The sequence below is a fragment of the Primulina tabacum genome, chromosome 15 (assembly GCF_025594145.1).
Source record: "Primulina tabacum isolate GXHZ01 chromosome 15, ASM2559414v2, whole genome shotgun sequence".
NCBI lineage: Eukaryota > Viridiplantae > Streptophyta > Magnoliopsida > Lamiales > Gesneriaceae > Primulina > Primulina tabacum.
Window position 1 is genome coordinate 12,298,315 of NC_134564.1, and position 22,825 is coordinate 12,321,139.

The following is a 22,825-nucleotide window of genomic DNA, read 5'->3' on the forward strand; positions in this document are numbered from 1 at the left end:
TCTGGGAATGATCCAACTCAATTGGTAAAATAACACAGGAATTTAATTATATTACGTGCATAAAAAAATAGAAAAAGTTTATTTTTGAGATATATGCGATATGTCTTGTGGCCACCTTACGCTTATGGGATTGCTTCACCCGGTGACTTACGACCGGTTTACGATTATGTATGGGTACGGATATCCAGTCCAAGGACTGTGATGATCACTACCGCCCAGTATAATGTGGTTTAGTCTGATCAGACGATTCATGTTATGTTATGTTACGTTATGGGGCACTTGCGTAGAACATTATCTCAACAGAAAATTATGATATGCTATTTTATGACAGGGCTCTATCGAGCTAACCTTTTACGTACGATTATAAGTTATGCACGTATTTATAATTATTCATGGCACAATTTTCACGTTGCGCTTTACGATATGATATCTTTACGATATTTTACTTGAAAAAGTGTGAATTCTGGTTAGAGCAAGTATCATTTCTGGGCCATATTGTTTCGAGAGACGGCATTGCAGTGGATCCCATAAAGATTGAAGCGATTAAGCAATGGCCTATTCCTACGACAGTGTCCGATGTCCGTAGTTTTCTTGGTTTGCCAGGTTATTATCGACATTTTTTTGCCAATTTCTCCAAAATAGCCCTGTCATTAACCAATCTGACGAGGAAAACGATGAAGTTTGAGTGGACAAACGAGTGCCAACACAGATTTTAAGTGTTGAAAGACAAGTTGACATCAGCCCCTATCCTAGCACTTCCGTGTGGAACTGAAGATTTTATTGTTTACACTGATGCGTCAAAGATGGGACTTGGAGCCGTACTGATGCAGCGTGGGAAAGTAATCGCTTATGTTTCTCACCAGTTGAAAGACTACGTGAAGAATTATCCCACCCACTATCTTGAGTTGGTTGCAGTGGTCTTTGTATTGAAAATATGGAGGCATTATCTGTATGGCAAGAAATGTGAAGTTTTCACAGATCATAAGAGCTTGAAATATTTATTCTCACAGAAGGAACTCAATATGCGGCAAAGGAGGTGGTTAGAACTTGTTAAAGATTATGATGTGACCATTAGCTACCACCCAGATAAAGCAAACGTCGTTGCAGATGCTTTGAGCCGTAAGTCAGTTTCTTCTTTAAGTTCATTGATTCAGAAGCCATTGTTATTGGATCTTCAGAGGAGCGAGATCGCTATGGTAGAGCAAGGGACCATCGCTAGACTTTTAGCTTTAGTTGTTCGACCTACATTGACAGATAGGATACGACGGGAGAAATGTAATGACAATCAGTTGTTGAAATTGCGATCTAAAGCCATGAGAAAGGAAATACAGAGTTTGCGATGAACACTAATGTTTTGTTAACATTTAGAGGTCTGATATGTGTTCCCATTGGTGATGACATTCGACGGGATGTTTTGACAGAGGCTCATACCGCGCCATAATCGATACATCCAGGTAGCACCAAGATGTATCAGGATCTCCGACGTCTCTACTGGTGGCCAGGTACGAAAAGTGATATCGCAAAGTTCATATACAAATGTCTAACATGTCAGCAGGTAAAGATTGAGCATCAAAGACCTGCTGGAACTTTGCAATCCCTCCCAATACCTCAGTGGAAGTGGGAGCACATCACCATGGACTTTGTAACGGGACTTCCAAGAACACCAAAGGGTTACAACTCCATCTGGGTGATTGTTGACAGGTTAACCAAGTCGGCTCGTTTTCTTCCGGTCAAGACAACGTTTACAATGAACCAGTATGCTGAAGTCTATATAGCTGAGATTGTGAGACTTCATGGTATTCTTGTGCCAATTGTATCTGATCGTGACCCGAGGTTTACTTATGAATTCTGGAAGAGCTTGCAAAGAGCCTGGGGCACCAGGTTGGCTTTAAGCACAGCTTATCATCCTCAGAGTGACGAGCTGTTAAAGAAGGTGATTCAGATTCTTGAAGATATGCTGCGAGCCAACACGATTGACTTTCCTGGTAGCTGGGATTTTAAATTGCCACTTGCAGAATTTACATATAACAATAGTTATCAGGCGACGATTGGCATGGCACCATACGAGGCATTGTATGGCAAGAAATGTAGGTCACCGTTTAACTGGGATGAAGTCGGTGAAAGAAAGTTGTTAGGACCAGAATTGGTCCAACAGACAGCTGATGTGATTACTTTAATCCTGGACAGAATGAAGACGGCTCAAACCAGACAGAAAAGTTAAGCCGATAAACGAAGGAGGCCTTTGGAGTTTGAAGTTGGAGATCATGTTTTTATCAAAAATGCTCCTCTCAAAGGCATTATGAGATTTGGCAGGAAAAGAAAGCTGAGCCCAAGATTTATCGGCCCATTTGAAATTCTGGACAGGATAGGAGAAAGAGCATATCGTCTAGCCTTACTGCCAGACTTGGATAGAGTCCACAATGTATTTCACGTCTCAATGCTCAGGAAGTACATATCGAACCCTTCCCATGTTCTCAGACATGAAGCATTGGATCTGATGCCAAATTTGACTTATCAATAAGTACCAATCCAGATTTTAGATCGCAAGGTTAAAGTACTAAGGTATAAGGAGATCGGCATTTTAAAGATTCTTTGGCGTAATCAGTTTGTTGAAGAAGCAACGTGGGAACTAGAGGAGGAAATGAAGCAGCGATATCCTGAGTTATTCACACAGTAATGGCAATTTCGGGGATGAAATTTCTTAAGGATGGGAGAATTGTAACGCCAATTCATTCGTATGCATATGATGTAAGGTAATGATTATGATTAAGTATGGTCATTATTCCTTTTATGTTTTATTATGATAATCGTTTGGGGATATGTCATGTAATGGTGATGGTTTATGGTTTCAAGATATGATATGAATGGTATTGAATTATATAGAATGAAACAGAGAATGTATGGGTAGAATAGAAAGCTGATCTTTAGCTAAGTAAGTAATGGAAGTGCTAAAACGGTATGAAAATGTGGCAGTAGTTGTGGTTTTTAGCATAATATTTTTTATTTTGATCCAAATAATGTGAGGCCACTTTCATTAGAAAGATAAGACATAAGGCTATAACTTTCATTTTTTGAGTTTTGTTCAAATCATTGTGGAAGACAAGCCAAAAACGCCCCGAAATTTGTAGTGTGTGTCGTCGTTCGTCAAGTGACACATGTTGGGAGATTGAGCATAACTCTTTACTCATGCCTTCAAATGACATGAGGCTAATTGGAGATTCAAGCCAAGACATAGAGCTACAACTTTCATGTTTACCACTTTTCCAAATTATGATGGGAAGAGGTGTTTCGGAGGCGATCTTTGTGGCGGCTGTGCGCAGAGCGACGCCCGAGCGGTAATAAATGGCCGCCCGAGCGCCATTGGTTCTAAAATTTTTGTCTTGGACAGTATGGTCCGCGCTAGGGCGGTAGTTTATGACCGCCCGAGCGCCCAGCACAATACAAAAACGTGTTTTGGGTATTTTTAGGCATAAAATCGGTTGAGACTCTCATTTTTTTTCATTTCCCTTTTCCTCCTTTCTCTTCTCCATCAATTCTTAGCTAGGGTTCTTCATCATCTTCTTCTTTTCTTATTCAATCAAGCAATTAATCTTCAATCCGGAGTTGGAACTTCATCTTTTTAGTGAAAGTGACAAAGGTAAGTGGTTTTTCTTCTGTGTTCTTGAGTTATTGAAGATGGTGGGGTTAGGGCATGATAGTTGTGATTGATGTATTGGATTAAATGGTCATCTAATGTTCTTATTTGAGTGTTGATGGTTAGTTATTGGGTTTATTATTGTAGGATCACCATCAAGGTTTAGGAAACCAAGTGCTCCAAGTGTTGTAAGTGGAATCATTTCTTAAATGCATCACATGATCCTATATATATGTGTTTTGGTGATTTTATGATGTTAACTCCTTTCAAATTCCTTTCATGATATATATATATGTAAATATGTATATATGGTAGTGCAATTATATGCATTTTAAATGAAAGGAGTTAAACTTTACAAGATGCCTCTAATGTGTTTGATAAAATTCTTGAATGAAGTTTTATATGACTGAATGATTGGATTGATAGTGATAGTAGCGGTGTTGCCTCTGGCAATTCTAAATCCGCAATGTAATTGGCCAATTAACGATGAAAATATGTGCTCTCTTATAAGATGCATTTTATGCAGAGGTACGTGTCCCTCTATAAGATTCGTTTCTACGAAGAGGGTTAGCAATGAATGAACTATCTTATAAGAACTATCAATTCTTCAGTTAATCAATGAAATGAATATCATCCCTATGTGTTATTGTATTATGATTCTTGACGGAAGATATTAATGATGATTCGACGTTTATGAAATGAAATGGATAATGTTTTCAAGAAAATGAAATTGAGGCTATTCATTTTATGTTTTACAATAAAATATATATATGTATCTTGTTAGTATTGATTCCATTTGCTGAGTTTTATACTCATTCCAGTTATGTTCATGTGATGCAGGCACAGGTAAGAAAGACTGATCACCCTGAGTTGTCGAAGCGAGAGAAGGGAATATGCCAAACTTTGGAGATAGTGGTTGGATGCTATTTTGATTTGTTAATCTTTTGGTTATTTTGGGAAGCATTGAAAACCTTGTTTTGATATTAGAATTAGAAATATGTGTAGATACTATATTAAATTGTATCTGATGAATATTAAAATTTTTGCATGTATTTTATGTGTTGCTTGAGACAGTTGGCATGTCCTATTTGTGGGGAGATGCTGCCAATTTTTTTTTAAAATTTACACCTTTTCTCTTAATTATATTTTAAAGCTTTCGCACTGATTATGCATTTTAGTCATGAGTGTTACATACATGCATTTCATACAAGCATATATCAAAGCATAAAACATTTGTCTAACAATGTAACACTCGTGACTAAATTGCATAATCAGTGCGGAAGCTTTGAAATATAATTTGCAGAAAAGGTATAATTTTAAAAAAAATTGGGCAGCATCTCCCTACAAATAGGATATGCCACCTGTCTCAAGCAACACATAAAATACATGCAAAAGATTTTTATATTCATCAAATACCATTTAATATAGTATCTACACATATTTCTAATTCAAATATCAAAACAAGGTTTTCAATGCTTCCCAAAATAACCAAAAGCTTAACATATCAAAATAGCATCCAACCACTATCTCCAAAGTTTGGCATATTCCCTTCTCTCGCTTCGACAACTCAGGGTGATCAGTGTTTTTTACCTGTGCCTGCATCACATGAACATAACTGGAATGAGTATAAAACTCAGCAAATGGAATCAATACTAACAAGATACATATATATAATTTTATTGTAAAACATAAAATGGATAGCTTCAATATCATTTTCTTGAAAACATTATCCATCTCATTTCATAAACGTAGAATCATGATTAGTATCATCCGTCAAGAATCATAATACAACAATACATAGGGATGATATTCATTTCATTGATCAATTGAAGAATTGATAGTTCGAACATACAAGATAGTTCATTCATTGCTTACCCTCTTCGTAAAAACGAATCTTATAGGAGGGACATGTTCTATAAGAGAGCACATGTTTTCATCGTTAATTGGCCAATTATATTGCGGATTTAGAATTGTCAGAGATAACACCGCTACTATCACTATCAATCCCATCATTCAATCATATAAAACTTCATTCAAGCATTTTATCAAAAACATTAGAGGCATCTTGTAAAGTTCAACTCCTTTCATTCAAAAATGCATATAATTGCACTACCATGTATACATATATATATCATGAATGGAATTTGAAAGGAGTTAACATCATAAAATCATCAAAACACATACATATAGGATCATGTGATGCATTTAAGAAATGATTCCACTTACAACACTTGGAGCACTTGGTTTCCTAAACCTTGACGGTGATCCTACAACAATAAATCCAATAACTAACCATCAACACCTAAATAATAACATTAGATGACCATTTAATCCAAAACATCTAACACAACTATCATCCCCTAACTCCACCATTTTCAATAACTCAAGAACACAGAAGAAAAACCACTTACCTTTGTCACTTTCACTAAAAAGATGAAGTTCAAACTCCGGATTGAAGATTAATTGCTTGATTGAATAAGAGAAGAAGAAGATGATGAAGAACCCTAGCCTTACACGATGGAGAAGAGAAAGGAAGAGAAGGGAAATGAGAAAAATGAGAGTCTCCTTTGATTTTATGCCTTAAAATACCCAAAACACGTTTTTAAACTTTGCTGGCCGCCCGGGCGGACATCTTTTTCCACTCGGGCACAGAACTCTCGGCGAAATAGGCCCGCCCGGGCGGACATCTTTTACCGCTCGGGCGCGCTCTGTGCACAGCTACGACAAAGATTGCTTCCAAACGCCTCTTCCCTTCATAATTAGGAAAAGTGGTAAACATGAAAGTTGTAGCTCTATGTCTTGGCTTGCATCTCCAATTGGCCTTATGTCATTTGAAGGTCTGAGTAAAAAGTTATGCTCAATCTCCCAACATGTGTCACTGGAGGAACGACGATACACACGACACACTTTGGGGCGCTTTTGGCTCGTCTTCCACAATGATTTGAACAAAACTCAATAAATGAAAGTTATAGCGTTATATCTTATCTTTCTAATGGAAGTGGCCTCACATCATTCGGATTGATCAACAAAATATTATGCTAAAAACCACAACTACTGTCACAGTTTCATACCGTCTCAGCACTTCCATTACCTATTTGGCTAAGGATCAACTTTCTATTCTACCCATACATTCTCTGTTTCATTCTATATCATTCTATACCATTCATATCATATCTTGAAACCATAAACCATCAACATTACATCTCATACTTAATCATAATCATTACCTTACATCATATGCATACGAATGTCTGGGCGTTACAATTCTCCTCTCCTTAAGAGATTTCGTCCCCGAAATTGTCATTACTGTTCGAATAACTCAGGATATCGTTGTTTTATTTCCTCCTCTAGCTCCCACATTGCTTCTTCAACCAACTGATTACGCCAAAGAATCTTTATAATGCCGATTTTCTTTTTCCTCAGTACTTTAACCTTGCGATCTAAAATATGGATTGGTACTTCTTGATAAGTAAAGTTTGGCATCAGATCCAATGGTTCATGTCTGAGAACATGGGAAGGGTTCGAGATGTACTTGCTGAGCATTGAGACGTGATACATTGTGGACTCTATCCTAGTCCGGTGGTAAGGCTAGACGATATGCTCTTTCTCCTATCCAGTCCAGAATTTCAAATGGGCCGATAAATCTTGGGCTCAACTTACCTTTCTTCCCAAATCTCATTACCCCTTTGAGAGGAGCAATTTTGATAAAAACATGATCTCCAACTTCAAACTCCATAGGCCTTCTTCGGTTATCAGCATAATTTTTCTGTCTGGTTTGGGCCGTCTTCATTCTGTCCTGGATTAAAGTAATCACATCAGCTGTCTGTTGGACCAATTCTGGTCCTAACATCTTTCTTTCACCGACTTCATCCCAGTTCAATGGTGACCTACATTTTCTGCCATACAATGCCTCGTATGGTGCCATGCCAATCGTCGTCTGATAACTATTGTTATATGTAAATTCCGCCAGTGGCAATTTAGAATCCCAGCTACCAGGAAAGTCAATCGTGTAGGCTCGTAACATATCTTCAAGAATCTGAATCACCCTCTCTGACTGCCCGTCACTCTGAGGATGATATGATGTGCTAAAAGTCAATCTGGTGCCCAAGGCTCTGTGCAAGCTCTTCCAGAATTCATAAGTAAACCTCGGGTCACGATCATATACAATTGACACAGGAATACTATGAAGTCTCACAATCTCAGCTACATAGACTTCAGCATACTGGTTCATTGTAAACGTCGTCTTGACCGAAAGAAAATGAGCCGACTTGGTTAACCTTTCAACAATCACCCAGATGGAGTTATAATCCTTTGGTGATCTTAGAAGTCCCGTTACAAAGTCCATGGTGATGTGCTCCCACTTCCACTGAGGTATTGGGAGGGATTGCAAAGTTCCAACAGGTCTTTGATGCTCAATCTTTTCTTGCTGACATGTTAGACATTCGGATATAAACTTTGCAATATCACTTTTCATACCTGGCCACCAGTATAGACGTCGGAGATCCTGATACATCTTGGTGCTACCTGGATGTATCGAGTATGGCGCTGTATGAGCCTCTGTCAAACATCTCGTCGAATGTCATTGCAACTGGGAACACATATCCGATCTCTAAACGTTAACAAATCATCAGTATTAATCGCAAACTCTATATTTCCTTTCTCATCGGCTTTAGATCACAATTTCATCAACTGATTGTCATTAGTTTGCTCCCGTCGTATCCTATCTGTCAACATAGGTCGAATAACTAAAGATGAAAGTCTAGCGATGGTCCCTTGCTCTACCATAGCGATCTCGCTCCTCTGAAGATCTAATAACAACGGCTTCTGAATCAATGAACTCAAAGAAGAAACTGACTTACGGCTCAAAGCATCTGCAACGACATTTGCTTTACTTTGGTGGTAGCTAATGGTCACATCATAAACTTTAACAAGTTCTAATCACCTCCTCTGCCGCATATTGAGTTCCTTCTATGAGAATAGATATTTCAAGGTCTTATGATCTGTGAAAACTTCACATTTCTCGCCATACAGATAATGTCTCCATATTTTCAATGCGAAGACCACTGCAGCCAACTCAAGATCGTTGGTGGGATAATTCTTCTCGTAGTCCTTTAACTGACGAGAAGCATAAGCGATTACTTTCCCACGCTGCATCAGTACAACTCCAAGTCCCATCTTTGACGCATAAGTGTATACAATAAAATCTTCAGTGCCGCACAGAAGTGCTAGGATAGGGGCTGATGTCAACCTATCTTTCAACACTTGAAATCCGTGTTGGCACTCATTTGACCACTCAAACTTCACCGCTTTCCTCGTCAGATTGGTTAATGGCATGGCTATTTTGGAGAAATTGGCAATAAAACGTCGATAATAACCTGCCAAACCAAGAAAACTACGCACCTCGGAGACTGTCGTAGGAATAGGCCATTTTTTAATCGCTTCAATCTTCATGGGATCCACAGCAATGCCGTCTTTCAAAATGATATGGCCCAGAAATGATACTTGCTCTAACCAGAATTCACACTTTTTCAAGTTTGCATATAACTGTTTTTCCCTCAATAACTGCAATACAGTTCTGAGATTCTGGCATGAAGTTCCCGAGTATTAAAATAAATCAGGATATCGTCAATGAAAACGATAACGAAGCTATCTAGATATGGCTTGAAGACCCGGTTCATTAGATCCATGAATACCGACGGAGCGTTCGTCAACCCGAATGACATGACTAAGAACTCATAATGGCCATACCTGGTTCTGAATGCAGTTTTAGCGACGTCGGCTTCCCTAAATTTCAGCTGATAATAACTAGAACGCAGGTCAATCTTTGAAAACACTGTCACTCCCTGTAGTTGATCAAAGAGATCGTCAATCCTCGGCAATGGATATTTATTCTTGATCGTGGCTTTGTTGATCTCTCTGTAATCAATGTACAACCGCAAAGATCCATCTTTCTTTTTGACAAATAAAAACTGGAGCTCCCCACGGAGAAGAACTCGGACGAATAAAGCCTTTGTCTAATAGATCCTGCAACTGATTCTTCAGTTCCTTCATTTCAGTCGTGGCCATTTGGTAAGGAGCTTTCGAAATCGGAATAGTACCTGCAACCACGTCAATCACAAACTCAACTTCACGGTCAGGTGGTAATCCAGGCACATCATCTGTAAATACGTCAGAAAAATCCCGAACTACCTCAATCTCATTCAACTTCCTCGTCATCTCAGTATTCACATCAATCATAACAGCTAAAAACCCCTGACACTCATTTGATAACATTTCATGAGCTTTGAGACAAGAAATATAAGGAGCGTCAAGCGAAATACCTGAACTTTGGAAAATCCCGCTATCATCATCTTTTGTAGGAAATCGCACCATTTTAGCCACGCAGTCAATAACGGCATGATATGATGATAGCCAGTCCATTCCCAAAATAACATCAAAAGCCACCATGGGAATAATAATAAAATCATCAAAATAGATTTCCTCATTCACTTGTACTGTACAATCTTTAAGAATACTTTAAGGCCATAATTCGTCTCCCGATGGCAACAAAATACTATAGTGGAGGGATTCAAAAGATGGAACAACATTCAAAGAGCGCAAGAAAATTTCAGACATAAAGGAATGCGTAGCACCAGTGTCAATCAATGTAATAGCGACCTTGCCTGAAATTAAGATAGTACCTGATATAACAGAAGAATCAGGATTTACGCCTTCTTTGGTCATTGTGAAGATTCTGCCTTGAACCCTATCCTTCCCTTTCTCACCTTTCACTGGACAATTTTTGACGACATGTCCAACACCTCCACAACGAAAGCATCGATTACTTCCAACCAAACACTCACATGTATGCATTTTGCAACATTTTGGACATACAGGTCGATCATATGTAGGCGGTGGCATAGGAGCTTTGGGTCGATGCTCCTCTTTCTCTTTGCCTCTGAACTTGCCCTTACCTTTCCATCCGGATCCTTGGCCTTTAGTAGAAAAATCTTGGCGCTTCAACTGTCTTTCTCTTTCAATTTCTTTCTCGTCCTACTCGGCCATCATCGCTTTTTCAACAATCTCTTTATATGAAGCAGCTTTAAACATTCGAACGTCTCTTTTAATTTCAGCTCGGACACCTCTAAGAAAATGCTCGCCTTTTTCGATGTCATTGCTGGCCAGATATGGGGCAAACTGACACCCCTCTTCGAATTTGAGAATATACTCTTGCATTGACATATTTCCTTGCTTCAGTTCTAGAAATTCCTTCACTTTCTGACTTCGAACATCTCGAGGAAAATATTTGTCGTAGAATAAATCTTTAAACTCCTGCCACTTGAGTTCCGAGACATTAACTGATATCTTTGTGGCATCCCACCAAGTCCTCGCCATCTTGGTCAGTAGAAAAATGGCACAGCTGACTCGATCTTTATCCTCAAACTGAAGATAATCATAAATAGCCTCCACAGCTTTGACCCATTCCAAGGCGACCATGGGATCCGTGCTACCATCAAATTTTGATGGCTTCATCTTACGAAATCTTTCGTATGCGTCTCACTACCGGGCTCGGGCCTCACTTTCTCTCTCTCTCTCCCTCGCCCTACATTCTGCATCTGTAAGAGCTACTGAATTTGCTCGCCATGTACCTTGGCCTGTTCTTTCAGTAACTTGCTAAATTCACCAACCACTCTAGATGATAAACTATCCTCCCCTTCTGGTGCTTTACGCTTAGGCGGCATGATCCTATGATACATATTAGTTTAAAACCATTTCCACACATAACATATCATAATTATTGAGGCTACACATCCATGTTATATCAAATGATGCAGGTACATACATACCGAATTGTCGACAGCAGAGGAAGTCAAATGCCAAATCATTGGTCCAAAAATCTTTGCTCTGATACCACTAAATGTAACACTCGTAACTAAATTGCATAATCAGTTCGGAAGCTTTGAAATATAATTTGGAGAAAATGTATAATTTTAAAAAAAAATTGGGCAGCATCTCCCCACAAATAGGACATGCCAACTGTCTCAAGCAACACATAAAATACATGCAAAAATTTTAATATTCATCAGATACAATTTAATATAGTATCTACACATATTTCTAATTCAAATATCAAAACAAGGTTTTCAATGCTTCCCAAAATAACCAAAAGATTAACAAATCAAAATAGCATCCAACCACTATCTCCAAAGTTTGGCATATTCCCTTCTCTCGCTTCGACAACTCAGGGTGATCAGTCTTTCTTACCTGTGCCTGCATCACATGAACATAACTGGAATGAGTATAAAACTCAGCAAATGGAATCAATACTAACAAGATACATATATATAATTTTATTTTAAAACATAAAATGGATAGCCTCAATTTCATTTTCTTGAAAACATTATCCATCTCATTTCATAAACGTAGAATCATGATTAATATCATCCGTCAAGAATCATAATACAACAATACATAGGGATGATATTCATTTCATTGATCAACTGAAGAATTTATAGTTCTTATAAGATAGTTCATTCATTGCTTACCCTCTTCGTAAAAACGAATCTTATAGGAGGGACATGTACCTCTGCATAAAATGCATCTTATAAGAGAGCACATATTTTCATCGTTAATTGGCCAATTACATTTCGGATTTAGAATTTCCAGAGGCAACACCGCTATTACTATCAATCCAATCATATAAAACTTCATTCAAGCATTTTATCAAACACATTAGAGGCATCTTGTAAAGTTTAACTCATTTCATTCAAAAAAGCATATAATTGCACTACCATATATAGGAAAAGTTGTAAACATGAAAGTTGTAGCTCTATGTCTTGGCATGCATATCCAATTAGCCTCATGTCATTTGAAGGCTCTGAGTAAAAAGTTATGTTCAATCTCCCAGCATGTGTCACTGGAGGAACGACGATACACACGACACTTTGGGGCGCTTTTGGCTCGTCTTCCACAATGATTTGAACAAAACTCAAAACATGAAAGTTATAGCTTTATATCTTATCTTTCTAATGGAAGTAGGCCTCACATCATTCGGATCGATATACAAAACATTATGCTAAAAACCACAACTACTGTCACAGTTTCATACCGTCTCAGCACTTCCATTACCTATTTGGCTAAGGATCAACTTTCTATTCTACCCATACATTCTCTGTTTCATTCTATATCATTCAATACCATTCATATCATATCTTGAATCCATAAACCATCACCATTACATCTCATATCCCCAAACGATCATCATAATAAACCATAAAAGGAATAATGACCATACTTAATCATAATCATTACCTTACATCATTTGCATACGAATGTCTGGGCGTTACAAACATCATGTGTCATAATCGAAGAAAACATAAATCGATATAAAGCTCTAAATCAAACTCTTTAACTCTTAATCTTTGACTCAACTCTTATCTAAGGATCCCGGTTTGAATAAGAACGTAACAAATATCCCATCTACTCTCCCATTCGAGATGGGGGTACGTCCTTATTCCCAAAATTCGGCACACTATATCGAGTATCTACAATAGGAGTAGATGTACTCCTAAGCACATCGATATAAACCAAACGTCCAGTGACGGCACTTCTACGAAAGACTCTTTCAAATATCTATCTTCTATTCCACGCTTTTCTATAACTCAATAGAACAAGCACATAAATTCAAGGAGTTCGAATATATCAAAACAATAACAATTTAGTATGTGGTTTTGGGAAACTTAAGTCATATCTTACTCGAGTCATCTATCCCGGTTTAACATTGATTTATACCTTTTTTTCGTAGTTCTTGGTTTGACGCAACCAATCTATTACTTCCTTTTGAAGTTCTTGACGAGAGAAGCACGGAACTGTGCTCGGATCGAAAATCGGTTGGTCGGATCTTGCACAATCAAATTTCTAAAAGATGAAGAAACTTGAGGATTCTATGCCATGGAGGATCTCGTTCTTGGCTGAAAGTCTGAATTGAAAATGAAGATTGAAGTTTGTTTGCATGTCCAAATGCATGGCAAGACAAGTGTCAAATTTTCATAAATCACTGCTCGCGCATATGCGCGTCCAATGCTCACGCATATGCGCGAGACCTACTATCTCGGCACTTAGGAATTCATCTTCTCGCGCATATGCGCCTCATCTCGTGCATGTGCGCGAGGTCTTCTAGACCAACTTTCACCTGCTCGCGCATATGCGCGCCTTGTCTCCGCGCATGTGCGCAAAATCTTCTAGCCTCCAGACGTATCCCATGCCTTCCTCGGAGCTTGTCCTTCTATGATCACATTAATTCGTCAGTTAAACAATCTCAAATTACAATGATATAATCTCGGGCCTTACAATTCTCCCCTTCTGAGACAGGATTTCGTCCTCGAAATTGCAAGCAATCAAATCACATAAGATAAGAAGATATAATAGAAGCTAAATAAGAAATTCACATCGATAGGATAACTCTGGAATTTTCTGTCTCATGTCTGATTCAGTCTTTCAGGTAGCTTCTTCAATGCCATGATGACTCCACTGAACTTTTACTAGCAGAATAATCTTCGTTCTGAGCTGCTTTTCTTTACGATCTAGAATCTGAAGTTGTTTTTCAACATAACTCAAAGTTTCATCGAGTTCTGCCTTGTCAGGCTAAAGAACATGAGAAGCATCAGGAAGATATTTCCGTAGCATAGACACATGAAAGACGTCATGTATTCCAGATAGAGACGGTGGAAGAGCGAGTCGATAGGCACGATCAACTATCATCTCAAGAATCTCATACGGACCGATATAAGGTGGAGACAATTTCCCTCGCTTGCCAAATCTAACAACGCCTCTGAAAGGGGAAATCTTCAGAAATACTCTGTCTCATTGCTCAAATTCTAAAGGTCGACATCGAATATCTGCATATTTGGCCTGTCTATACTGAGCTGTCTTCATTCTCTGCTGAATCAGTTTTACTTTCTCAGTCATATCTCGAATCATGTCAGGCCCAATTTAAGGTACTTCGGAGATATCATCCCAGTAAAGAGGGGATCTGCACTTCTTGCAATACAAAGCTTCAAACGGAGCCATCTCTATACTCGTCTGATAGCTATTGTTGTATGAGAATTCACACAGTGGAAAGAAATCTTGCCAACTAGTGCCAAAGTCTAGCACTACAGCTCTAAGCATATCCTCCAATGTTTGTATAGTTCTTTCTGATTGTCCATCGGTCTGAGGATGATATGCAGTACTCAAGTGTAATTTCATACCTAGAGCTTGTTGCAAAGTGTGCCAAAAGTGCGAAGTAAATCGAGGGTCACGATCTGATACGATGGACTTTGGCACTCCATGCAATCTAACCACTTCTCTGACATAGATTTCTGCCATTGAAATGTGATCCCATTTCCATTCTGGAATATATAAGCTATGCAACAGACCTCCTAGTTTCTTCCTTTCTGCTTTCACCTGTTGGCAATTCAAACATCTGGACACAAAATCTGCGATATCCGATTTCATCTGTTTCCACCAAAACTGTTTCTTCAGATCATTGTACATTTTTGTGCCTCCAGGATGAATACTAAAACGACTACAGTGTGCTTCTATCAAAATCTGTTATCTCAAGTCTGTAATATCTAGCACAAAAAGACAATTAGTCACATATAACACATTATCACGAACCTGATATTCTGATTAATGCCCTGATCTGACCATTGCAATCGAATTCTGAATATTCTGATCGACTTTCTGTGTTTATTTGATTCTTAAAATCAGCTCTGGTTCAACTTGAATGGTACACAGTCTCAGAGGTTTACAATCTGTCTCAAATACTAATCCAGAAAGACAGCAATCTTCAATCAAATTCGAGACACCAATCGTCGATAGGGATAAAGAACATACCTTTCGCCTCAGTGCATCAGCTGCTGCATTTGATTTCCCCGGGTAGTATATTATTTCACAATCAAAGTCTTTCAGCAAATCAAGCCATCTACGTTGCCTCATATTCAGTTCTAACTGTGAAAATAGATATTTCAAACTCTTGTGATCAAAATAAATTTCAAATTTCTCACCATATAGATAGTGTCGCCAGATCTTCAATGCAAATACGATGGTAGCCAATTCAAGATCATGAATCGGGTAGCGAGTCTCATGTGGTTTTAATTGTCTCGAGGCATACGCAATAACATGTCATCGCTGCATCAAAACACAACCTAGTCCCTTGTGAGAAGCATCACAATAAACTACAAAGTCACAAGTACCTAACGGAATAGTCAACACCGGAGCACTGGATAATCTCTTTTTCAACTCAAGAAAACTGGATTCACACGCCTCCGACCAAACAAAAGGGGCATTCTTCTGAGTCAGCTGAGTAATCGGCTTAGCAATACTGGAGAAATATTTGATGAATCGACGATAATAGCTCGCTAAACCCATAAAACTGCGTATCTCTGGCACTGATGTCGGTCTAGGCCAACTGATCACAACCTCACCTTTGCTAGGATCAAGGAAATACCATCTCCAGATAAAATGTGCCCTAGAAATACAACTTCTTTTAGCCAAAACTCACATTTCGATAGTTTTGCATACAGTTACTCAGCTCTCAAAGTCTTCATTACAATTATCAGATGCTCAGCATGATCAATCAAATTCTTCGAATAATTCAGAATATCGTCAATAAAGATAATCACAAAATCATCAAGATATTTCTGAAATATATTGTTCATCAAACCCATAAATACAGCTGGAGCATTCGTTAAACCAAACGGCATGACTATAAACTCATAATGGCCATACCTGGTTCTGAAGGCTGTTTTTGATATATCAGAATCTCTGACTCTAAGCTGATGATATCCAGATCTCAGACCGATCTTGGAATAAACAGAAGAACCCTGCAACTGATCAAATAGGTCGTCAACACGAGGCAAAGGGTATTTACTCTTTATCGTAGCCTTGTTCAATTGCCAATAATCAATACAGAGTTTCATTGAACCGTCTTTCTTTCTGACAAATAGTACTGGAGCGCCTCAAGGAGAAACTGTAACGTCCGAAAATCAACCTACGTAAACTACATGCATGCAAAATTATTTTAATTGCTTAATTGTTTTATTTAATTGATTTTAAATGTTAGCATGATGTTTATTATATGATTAAATGTATAATTACACGATTAAATGATTAAATGACACGTTTACATGAAATTAAGGATTTTACCCGAATATTCGATAATAGGCAGGGAAAATGAGACTGGTGACGACCAAGACAAGAATATGTATTTTTATTTAAATAATGGCAAGGCTTCCTAATATGATTTAAAAATGATTTAATTTTCCTAAAAATGTTGGAGTTCGAATTATTTTACGAGTCGAGCTCGATTTTTCCCGAAAAGCCGGTTTTGGGCAAACAAAGAGTTTTAAAAAAGATCAAAAATATTATTTTTGAGAAAATAATTTTATAAAATTTTATGCTTTAATTAATTAAGTATTATTGGGCCTAATTTAATTATTTAAAGAAGGCCCAATTATCTTTAAACTTGCAAGCCCAAAACAAAGCCCATTAGCATGTTAATTTATTTATAAATAAGTTACCTAGGTTTTGAAAACTCACATAATTCACCAAAACAGCCGAGAACACCTTGCACACACTCACAATATTTTCGAAAATTTGGGGAAGGAAAGAAGCTTGTGTTCTTCGTCGTTCGGTCGTCCAACGTTGTATCCTCGCCGAAGATCGTTTATTCGAGCGTTCTAAAACGCAAAGGCACGTTTTCTATACCCTTTCAAACATCATACAAATCATAATATGTGTGTTTTAATTGTTTATGCTTGAATAAAATAGGTATTCGATTATTTTTACGATAGATCGTATATTTTCAAAAACGCGACAGTTTTACGTTTATTTGAAAACCGTTTTGAATCCAACGGACACGCCGCCAATACATTATAAAATATGAATAAAACTTAGCCAAAACTTGACAAAATAATTGAGAAAACATGCTGGAAACCGTAGGTTAAGAAGCAAAGAATGAACAATAGGTAATTGCGTGCATGTTGTGGTTCAAGTGTTTCGTTGTTTAGCATGGATTGATGGGGCTCGACCAGGGCTCGTCCAGGGTTAGGGGTGGTCTCGGTCTAGGGCTCAGTTGGGTCCTAGGGTGGCTAGGGCTCGCGCTAGGTGGGCTGGAAGATTCCTTGCGCGAGGGGAGTCTTCACGCGCAGGTCCAAGGGGCTGGCCGAGAGTTCCAGGGGCAGTGGCTCAGTTAGGGGCTGGCTAGGTGGTTCATCAGGGTCCTAGGGTCATGGGCAGGGGTCGGGCTAGGGGTTGGTGCGGCTGGGTGCGCTGCTGGCTCGGCTAGAAGTGGAAGAACGTGAGGAACCTCCTTGTGCGCGCAGGCTGCTGTCTACTTCAGGCGGCTCTTGCGCGGGATCCAGGGCTTGGGCTGGTCTGGGTAGGGTCCAGGTGTGGTCCAGGTAAGGTTAGGGTCAGGTGGGCTCGGTGGTGGCTCAGCTGGAAGTTTCCTAGTTGGGTTAGGAGTTCTAGAGGAGGTAGGAGACTCACGCTCAAAAGATGCAGAATTTGGGGTCAAGTTTCAGCTGGGTTTGAGTGACTTAGGGTCTTTTACTTTGGGTCAGGGTTGGTCAGGCGGGTGCCTAGGTGGGTTGGCTTAGGTTTGGCTCAAGGTGGCTCGGGCGCGGCTCGAGTAAATCGGGAGATGGCTCGGGTGGTTCGTATATGTGTCAAATTTCGAATTAAAGAATAAAAATTGAATCCATGGGTCCACGGGGGTGGCTCATGACTTGGAATGGTAGAATAAATACTAAAAATGTTGTGTTTAAAATTTGGGATCAAAATAACGAGTTTTGGAATTTTTCGGGATTTAATCGCCGCACAAAATGTTAATTAACGAATTAATTGAAACGCCTAGTTTTAAGCTTTATAAAATTATGGAAAATTAGGTTTAAGATAAAATAATTATTAAAAGCCTAATTTTTCAATTTGGGAATTTTATATTAAGGTTTGGTTTAATTCGGATTAAAACGCGTTAATAAGTCTTATTTAAAGATTAAATTAAAAGTCATCGATTTAAGCCAAATAAAATAATGAAAAATTTCATGTAAACTTAAATAATTATTTAGAATAATCTCGTCATTAAAAGTGAGAAAAGGATAAATTTGAGAATTTTTACGTCTAGGGGCAAAACTGTCTTTTTACACTTAGGAAAATTCATAAACGCTTGGCAGCGTCCCGAAGGATCATAACCCTTGTTAAATGATATTATATGATTTAAAATGATGATTTTGATGATAATATGTATTTTTATGATTTATTATAAAGCTGTGCAATTTTTATTGTCTAAAATGCTATTTTTGGAAAGTTATGCTATTTTATGATTTTTAAAGAAAATTAAAAAATATTTTGAGGGATGTGAATTGACTGTGACAAAAGATATGATTTATGATATATGATTTTGTGGGGATAACGTGAGGGGAAAAGGCCCCAGATGGAACCCATTTACGGGAAAAGGCCCCAGAGGGAACCCATGTTTGGGAAAAGGCCCCCGAGGGAACCCGTCTATGGAAAAAGGCCCCCGAGGGAACCCCAACGATCGTATTTTCACGGTGGAGCCTAGTGCACACCCCCATGGACCATGTGGAGCTAAGTCTGCAGTCGACCAAAGGATAAAAGCTAGTCACTTTCAAGGATCAAACTTCACCCAAAATGATATATGATTGAAAGCTTATGATAAAAATGATTTTTATGATATATGATTTATGATGATGATGATTAAAGCTATTTTTAAATGATTTTTAAAATGATTTATTTATGCTTAAAGTTATTTTAAAATGATTTTACTATTTATGATTTAATTATACTTAAATGATTTTTAATGGTTTATTTATGTTCAAAAGATTATTTTAAATAAAAATATGATTTTTAAATGCGTGTGAATGTATATGTATGATTTGTTATCCATGTTTAGAACGTGTTAAGTCTTTAGACTCATTAGGTTTGTATGATGCAGGATTTGATGTTTTATGGGAGGTGCTGACGATTGAGTGGATCGAGTGCAGCAGTACACACCCGAGGGCCTTTATGTTTCCGCACTAGCTAGATAGATTTAAGGATTTAAAGATTTTTCTAATGATTTTTATTAGAGATATTTTATGCTTTATTTTTATTGTTAGTGATCTTTTCAAAGGTCGATTTAGGATTTTATTTTATGCACTTGAGATTAAAATTGTAAATTTATTATGAATCATGATTACGTTAAATTATTTTATTAGAATTTAAGATTAGAAGAAAAAAAAATTCGAGGTCGTTTCAGTTGGTATCAATGCCGACCTCTCTTAGTACGGTGTGGTTCGGGGACGAACCAAGCGGAAGCTGGTGGGCATGTGAGGCCGGGGCCGAAGAGGGCGGGGGGTGATCGCCAGTGCCATGAGATTGCACGGACAATGAGCGGCTCCTGGCAGGCTTCTAGGTGGAGGGAACATGAATGAACCGACTCACACAGGAATGAGAGGGATTCCGAGACTGTTCAATGTAATGGACTGTACAGCTGAAGAGGGCTTAAAAAGATTTGATTTGTACTACTCATATCACGAAGGTGCATCTTCATTTTGTTAGCTCATCACATAAGAACTCCAAAGTTAAGCGTGCTTGATTTGAGCAATTTTGGGATGGGTGACCTCCTGGGAAGTTTCCTAGGGTGCGTGTGAGTGAGGACATAAGCACGCTGGAAAGACTCGTCTTGGTACAGTGAGGACAGTCGTCGAATCTGGGGCGTTACAGTTGGTATCAGAGCCAAGGTTTTCCCCAAAGGGTTGTGTACTTTCACTTCGAGATGCTCAAAAAGTCACGCCTCAAATACGTGAGTTTTTACTGCTTCATATTTTATATGATTAAAATTCTTTTAAATGTTTATATGATACATGATATACATGTTAGTTGCATGTTGCATGAAAAATTTTAAATGCATGTTGGGTAGTGGGAATTGTTTGATATATGAAGAACTTAGAAAAATAGGGTGCATGCACTACTTGAGCTGGATTTAGGAGTCAACTTTGGGAAACTTTTGGGTTAGAATTGCAATTTTCAAGATTTTGAGGATCGAATCGAAGAATAAGATTTAAGTTAGATGTTATGTTTGAGGTGGATAAGAGAATCTAAGCTTTGCAATCATCAAGTCAAGGAAAATTTCGACGACGAAATTCAATTTAAGGGGGAGAGAATTGTAACGTCCGAAAAATCAACCTACGTAAACCACATGCATGCAAAATTATTTTAATTGCTTAATTGTTTTATTTAATTGATTTTAAATGTTAGCATGATGTTTATTATATGATTAAATGTATAATTGCATGATTAAACGATTATATGACACGTTTACATGAAATTAAGGATTTTACCCGAATATTCGATAATAGGCAGGGAAAATGAGACTGGTGACGACCAAGACAAGAATATATATTTTTATTTAAATAATGGCAATGCTTCCTAATATGATTTAAAAATGATTTAATTTTCCTAAAAATGTTGGAGTTCGAATTATTTTACGAGACGAGCTCGATTTTTCCCGAGAAGCCGGTTTTGGGCAAATAAAGAGTTTTAAAAAAGATCAAAAATATTATTTTTGAGAAAATAATTTTATAAAATTTTATGCTTTAATTAATTCAAGTGTTATTGGGCCTAATTTAATTATTTAAAGAAGGCCCAATTATCTTTAAACTTGCAAGCCCAAAACAAAGCCCATTAGCATGTTAATTTATATATAAATAAGCTACCTAGGTTTTGAAAACTCACATAATTCACCAAAACAGCCGAGAACACCTTGCACATACTCACAATATTTTCGAAAATTTGGGGAAGGAAAGAAGCTTGTGTTCTTCGTCGTCCGGTCATCCAACGTCGTATCCTCACCGAAGATCGTTTATTCGAGCGTTCTAAAACGCAAAGACACGTTTTCTAAACCCTTTCAAATATCATACAAATCATAATATGTGTGTTTTAATTGTTTATGCTTGAATAAAATAGGTATTCGATTATTTTTACGATAGATCGTATATTTTCAAAAACGCGACGGTTTTACGTTTATTTGAAAACCGTTTTGAATCCAACGGACACGCTGCCAATACATGATAAAATATGAATAAAACTTAGCCAAAACTTGACAAAATAATTGAGAAAACATGCTGGAAATCGTAGGCTAAGAAGCCAAGAATGAACAGAAGGTAATTGCGTGCATGTTGTGGTTCAAGTGTTTCGTTGTTTAGCATGGGTTGATGGGGCTCGACCAGGGCTCGTCCAGGGTTAGGGGTGGTCTCGGTCTAGGGCTGGGTTGGGTCCTAGGGTGGCTAGGGCTCGCGCTAGGTGGGCTGGAAGAGTCCTTGCGCGAGGGGAGTCTTCACGCGCAGGTCCAAGGGGCTGGCCGAGAATTCCGGGGGCTGTGGCTCGGTTAGGGGCTGGCTAGGTGGTTCATCAGGGTCCTAGGGTCATGGGCAGGAGTCGGGCTAGGTATTGGTGCGGCTGGGTGCGCTGCTGGCTCGGCTTGAAGTGGAAGAACGTGAGGAACCTCCTTGTGCGCGCAGGCTGCTGTCTACTTCAGGCGGCTCTTGCGCGGGGTCCAGGGCTTGGGCTGGTCTGGGTAGGGTCCAGGTGTGGTCCAGGTAAGGTTAGGGTCAGGTGGGCTCGGTTGTGGCTCAGCTGGAAGTGTCCTAGTTGGGTTAGGAGTTCTAGAGTAGCTAGGAGACTCACGCTCAAAAGATGAAGAATTTGGGGTCAAGTTTCAGCTGTGTTTGAGAGACTTAGGGGCTTTTACTTTGGGTCAGGGTTGGTCAGGAGGGTGCCTAGGTGGGTTGGCTAAGGTTTGGCTTAAGGTGGCTCGGGCGCGGCTCGAGTAAATCGGGAGATGGCTCGGGTGGTTCGTATATGTGTCAAATTTCGAATTAAATAACAAAAATTGAATCCATGGGTCCACGGAGGTGGCTCATGACTTGGAAGGGTAGAATAAATACTAAAAATGTTATGTTTAAAATTTGGGATCAAAATAACGAGTTTTGGAATTTTCCGGGATTTAATCGCCGCACAAAATGTTAATTAACGAATTAATTGAAACGCAGCTTTATAAAATTATGGAAAATTAGGTTTAAGCTTAAATAATTATTAAAAGCCTAAGTTTCAATTTGGGAATTTTATATTAAGGTTTGGTTTAATTTGGGATTAAAACGCGTTAATATG

General features: G+C 38.5%; 2 protein-coding genes across 2 annotated transcripts in view; one reads left to right on the forward strand and one right to left on the reverse strand.

The window, feature by feature from the left end:
• The window catches only part of LOC142525876 (uncharacterized), a 147,743-nt gene extending 145,066 nt beyond the window's left edge, over positions 1-2,677 (forward strand). Inside the window, exons 5-9 of the mRNA XM_075630161.1 lie at positions 456-603; positions 754-1,196; positions 1,556-1,701; positions 1,882-1,933; positions 2,534-2,677. Of these exons, the coding sequence (XP_075486276.1) occupies positions 456-603; positions 754-1,196; positions 1,556-1,701; positions 1,882-1,933; positions 2,534-2,677 (933 nt within the window). The remainder of the gene's footprint in view (positions 1-455; positions 604-753; positions 1,197-1,555; positions 1,702-1,881; positions 1,934-2,533) is intronic.
• A 7,989-nt stretch (positions 2,678-10,666) lies between these two features.
• LOC142525877 (uncharacterized) lies at positions 10,667-11,146 on the reverse strand. Its single transcript, XM_075630163.1, has one exon. It carries the CDS (start codon positions 11,144-11,146, stop codon positions 10,667-10,669), a length of 480 nt encoding a protein of 159 aa, XP_075486278.1.
• Between the last annotated feature and the right edge of the window lie 11,679 nt (positions 11,147-22,825).

Excerpts from the sequence above, each read along its gene's own strand:
- LOC142525877 (XM_075630163.1), bottom strand. The coding sequence starts at position 11,146 with ATGAAGCCATCAAAATTTGATGGTAGCACGGATCCCATGGTCGCCTTG.